Source organism: Thunnus thynnus, chromosome 9 (assembly GCF_963924715.1).
Source record: "Thunnus thynnus chromosome 9, fThuThy2.1, whole genome shotgun sequence".
NCBI classification, from domain to species: Eukaryota; Metazoa; Chordata; class Actinopteri; order Scombriformes; family Scombridae; genus Thunnus; species Thunnus thynnus.
The window spans coordinates 22,891,776-22,896,885 of NC_089525.1; the positions used below are offsets into that span (position 1 = coordinate 22,891,776).

The window sequence follows — 5,110 nt, forward strand, 5'->3', positions numbered from 1 at the left end:
ATTACGAGTTTCCAATATGTAAATAGCGTTCATGTCAATCTCCAAGACAGTCGTAATTACAACTTGGAAACTCGGATCTTTCTGAAAGCTCCGATATCTTCAATTTGGCACTTAATAATATGGAAATACCTAAAAACCAAGCAAACGTGGCGTGAATGCTTTACATCAGCCAAAGTACGTTGTTTAATGTAGTTTGTACACAAATTTAATGGATATATAGTGTAATTTTGTCAATGGACAGTATTTTAAGCCTTCATATGACCGGTTATCATACAACCCTCCTGACTTGTTACTTACGTGAACATGGGAATAATTCAGATCCATCCGATATGGCCTGAACGCAGCATGATACAGGTTGAACAAAACTTGGTAATCCTCGCAATCTGATTGGTCGTTGGTGTTCGTGGTACATAGTGCAGCGATTTGATTGGACGGTGGGCTGACGCTTATTAAAAACGGAAGAAGCTCTAACCTTGACAAGCAGGCAACTCACATGTGCCGCAGATTGAGGGAAAAAAGCTTAAAATCCAAGTATTTCTGCTATTTTAATAGGAAATATTTGCTAGTACTAGTCTTACAATCTTGAGTTATTTTCCGAAATTGGTATCGTTACTCGCTGATCCGCTTTTCTTATCTTTTAGCTAGCTAAATGAATGACTAGCATTTACCAAATCATTAATACTATTGTTTGGTGGACTTCATGTGGGTCTCGCCTGCTATCCAACAATGAGGACACCGTTTATGTTTGTCACCAGAAGCCGTAACGCTGTTCACAGACTGCAGCAAAGCCCCTTTTTATCACCCATTTCAGCTCTATTGAGGCATCAGAAGATCGCTGTTTTGAGACACTCCAGCACCCATCTGTGCAAAGATGAAAGGAGTTACTACATCACCACCCCCATCTTCTATGTAAATGCGTCTCCTCATTTAGGACACTTGTATTCAGCAGTTTCAGCTGACTGCTTGCACAGGTATAAGCTACTTCAGGGATTCAAGTCAAAGTTTGCTACAGGTAACTCCTCAATTCACCTAAATGTATGCGTGCATGTTACTGTTGTTGCCATTGCTTGCATGTATTAAGTAGGAAACCTCACACTGTAAATCTCTACATTATATGTAAAAGTTAAAGATGACACCCTGACATCTTTAATGGCGTATAAAGTACTCTGGTTTGAATAATAATGATTTTAACAGTAAAAAAGTTAAATTATCTATGTTAAAAAATCTTCTAAGCACATCTACTCCTTCTCCCTCATTGACAAACACAGACTCAATCAATGCAGATATTTTGTGTGAAGTGTGCTGGAGGTTTTAATGCTCCACATCACACTTGTGTAAATTTCATACTGGGCTAGGATTGGCTCCAGTTGTGATGTCATTAAGTTATACTCTTATGTACACATCTTAAACTGAGATTTAAGGTAACTAAAGAAAAACAGTTGAGTAAAATGGCATCCTGCCACTGGGAGGTCCAGAAAGATAATATTTTTATCTTGTGTGTGTAACGGGGGAAAAAATATCATCTTTCAGGACTCTGGAGGCTGAAAAGATTAGTAGATTAATTGATTAGTCGATCAACAGAGAAGTAACAGCTATTTTCATAATCAGTTTATCATTTCAACAGTTTTAAAAGGAAAATGCCAAACATGTTCTTTATCAAATATGAGAGTTTGCTTTTTTTTCTATTTTACATTATTGTAAATGGAATATCTCAAGGTTTTGGACTGTCAGTAAGACAAAACCAACAATTTGAAGATGTCATCTTTGGCTCTTGGAAATTTTGATGGACATTTTTATGAACAATTCTTTTGACATTTCACAGACTAAACACTTAATAACTGCAGCCCTAATTCCTAATAACACATCCTATTATCTTGCATTCCAGGCACAGATGAACATGGCTCGAAAATTCAACAAGCTGCTGATGCTGCAGGGAAAGATCCCCTGTCCTTCTGCACCGATGTGTCCGAAAGATTCAAACATCTCTTCAGCAGCTGCAACATATCGTACACAGACTTTATAAGAACCACTGAGGAGAGACACCGGCAGGCTGTGGAGCATTTCTGGTCTGTTCTTTGGAGCAAAGGGCTCATCTACAAGGGGAGTTATGAAGGCTGGTACTCCACACAAGATGAAAGCTTCCTCACACCATTGCAGGTGACCGATGCTTTGGACTCGACAGGGAAGGAGATCAAGGTATCGCTGGAGAGTGGCCACAAAGTAAGTTGAAAGAAATTGAGCTCAAGTTTGATTTCAGTGGACATGAGTGGGTGCAAACTATACAAGGGCACTCTGACAGTTTTGCACATTTAAGATCAGTTTGCCTGTCACAAAGAATACTACTCAGCTTGTGGAAAGAGTTGTATAATGTCTTCTGTGTAGCTTTTATAAACTCTGAGAAAAAATATCTGCTTGAGCTTTGAGACTACAGATTTATAACTGGAAGCCTGTGTGTGTGTATCTAAGAAAAAGATGCTATTGTGTTGCATTATGGGAAATGGAGGATCTAGTGTTGTTTGAGATGGACCCACACTTGAGGGTAAAAATGAAAATATCTCACCCTCTGATGCTTCGATTTTGACCATTAATTTTTTGATCAGTCTCTCAAGCCGAGGATCTTTGTTGCATATCTCTCTCTTTCTCATTTCCTGTCGTCTTTATACTGGCGAGTAAAAACTGTAGTGTGAAAACCACAAATTATGGTCTGACGAGGGCTTTTATAACAGACTACTCCTTTCCTGATAACATTGTGTACACATTGTGACAAGAAGACTGCTCCTAGCAATAAGATGGTTTGGCACACAACCCCCTGTAAAGCACGCCTTATTGTTATTACACTTTGGTTTTTGTATGAATTAAACAAGATATTGTGTGCTAATTAGTCAGCTTTAGAGATGGTGGTACATGGATTTTGTTCCTCATAGAATGGACAGATATGAGAGTTGTATTCTCATCTAATTTGCAGGAAGGAAATAAGTGAATTTCTCAAAATGTCAAATTATTTATAGCTTTTGTTCAGTTTTACGCCATCACAAAAACAATGAGGCTGCTCTCCAATATTTTGCAGGTGGAGTGGATGAAAGAGGAAAACTACATGTTCCGCCTGTCTGCGTTCCGGTCTCAGCTGCTCGACTGGCTCAGATTAAATCCCGGGGCTGTACAACCGGAGCGTTTCTACCAGGCTGTTCTGCAGTGGCTGCAGGAGGACCTTCCTGACCTCTCAGTGTCCCGTCAGAGAAACCGCCTCCAGTGGGGGATCCCCGTCCCAGGAGACCCTGAGCAAACCATTTATGTGTGGCTGGATGCTCTGGTGAACTACCTTACAGTAGTTGGCTATCCAGATAAACACAAGCAGTGGTGGCATGTGGCCCACCACATTGTGGGAAAGGACATCTTAAAATTTCACGCCATCTACTGGCCATCTTTTCTTCTAGGGGCTGGGCTGCCACTGCCTCAGACGATACACGTGCACTCTCACTGGACAGTAGGTGGAAAGAAGATGTCTAAAAGTTTGGGTAATGTGGTCGATCCTCTTGAACGTTCACAGCTGTTCACAACTGATGGTATGAGGTACTTTCTGCTGCGTCAGGGGGTTCCAGACTCAGACTGTGATTACACAGATGACAAAGTTATCAAGCTGCTGAACGCGGAGCTCGCTGACTCTCTGGGCGGCCTTCTTAACCGCTGCACAGCTCCTGCACTTAACCCAGCTCAGGCCTACCCCTCTTTCTGCCCTCAGTCTTTCCCCATTCAACAGATCGGCCTTAACGGCAGGGCTGTGGTTGAAGACTATCACATGTTGGATGCTGTGAAAAGTCTCCCAGCTTTGGTGGAGCAGCATTACGAGAGCATGCATGTGTACAAAGCTCTGGAGGCCATCACTGCCTGTGTGAGGCTAACCAACGGGTTTGTTCAGCGGCACACACCCTGGAAGTTAGATAGAAAGGACAGCAAAGACCAGTGCTGGCTCGACACAATCATCCACGTGTCTCTTGAATGCCTGAGGATATATGGCACACTCCTCCAGCCGATAGTGCCGGAGATATCTAACAAGCTCCTCTCCAGACTCGGGGTGCAACCAGGTGAGAGGAGCTGGAAGGCTCTGAACTTCCTGCCAAGGCATCAGGGAATGGACTGTCCCTTTGAAGGGAGAGCGCTGGGGTCGGACTCTGGAGTGCTTTTTAGTCGTTTGGAAAGTCAGAATGTAGATAAACAAAAACCAAAGAAAACAAAAAAGCAACAAAAGTGATCTAAGGAATTGTTTTATGTTCCCTGTACACCAATATTACAAATAAAAATATACAAACTTGGTGTTACCTTCATTTGAAATGACTGAACTGGCATTTTTAGTTTTATATACATACATCATAAATGGCTCTGATTTTGACTAACCTTGTTTTCATGTGGCTTTGAAAACAGTAGTTTACAAAAAATCTCACCACAACGTACATTACTCCTGGTAGTTCCTCTGGAGCTTTTGGTCGGTGGATTTTTCCCAGTTGTCATAAAACTGTCGATGTTCAAATTACATTTTTCCAAGCAGTTAAAGGAATTCTCATCCACGTTAGCTTAAGAAGTTAAGCATGAAAGTTCCTTCTTTTTTTGGAGACAGTAGTTACCAAGCAAGACACAACAGAGAGCTCCGAAACAGCTACTGATGGATCTTGTTGTGAGATTGTTTTGCCAACAGCTTTTCTTTTTCTGAAGCTGTTCCTTGACCGTTTCCCTCCATCAGTAATACTCCTGGCGCTAAACGGAGACAACCTAGCATCACAGCTGTACTGTTGTCCAATTAAAAGTTAGTTTGAGAAGGAGACGCATCCAGACTTCATCAATGTACCTGGATTTACTTGTAAGAGAATCTCATACTAGTTGTGGAATAATTCTAAACCACAAATATAAAATGTTGAGATTAAATCCTTTGGGGTCAGATCTATTGATGTTTTTTTTCCCATAACTGGAAAATTAAATGCACATGTAACTAATGTTCTTGTTTAAACAAACACCTTAATCTGAGTAACTCAGACTCAATCATACACTGGTCAACATAATCCCATTTTCTCTCAATTGGGGATGTCCAGGTTATTCAACATGTAAATGACTGCAAATG

At 41.1% G+C, this 5,110-nt stretch overlaps 1 protein-coding gene across 1 annotated transcript; it reads left to right on the plus strand.

Moving 5' to 3' along the window:
- Positions 1-444: 444 nt before the first annotated feature.
- Positions 445-4,316, plus strand: mars2 (methionyl-tRNA synthetase 2, mitochondrial). Its single transcript, XM_067599747.1, has 3 exons — positions 445-1,012; positions 1,886-2,220; positions 3,068-4,316. The coding sequence occupies exons 1-3, from the start codon at positions 727-729 to the stop codon at positions 4,247-4,249; spliced, it is 1,803 nt and encodes a 600-aa protein (XP_067455848.1). The 5' UTR covers positions 445-726; the 3' UTR covers positions 4,250-4,316.
- Positions 4,317-5,110: the final 794 nt, after the last annotated feature.

Bases quoted from the DNA above. Each gene is read 5' to 3' on its own strand.
- mars2 (XM_067599747.1), top strand. From the start codon at position 727: ATGAGGACACCGTTTATGTTTGTCACCAGAAGCCGTAACGCTGTTCAC. The intron at 1,013-1,885 runs GTAACTCCTCAA...CTTGCATTCCAG, and splicing joins CAAGTCAAAGTTTGCTACAG to GCACAGATGAACATGGCTCG. The intron at 2,221-3,067 runs GTAAGTTGAAAG...AATATTTTGCAG, and splicing joins CGCTGGAGAGTGGCCACAAA to GTGGAGTGGATGAAAGAGGA.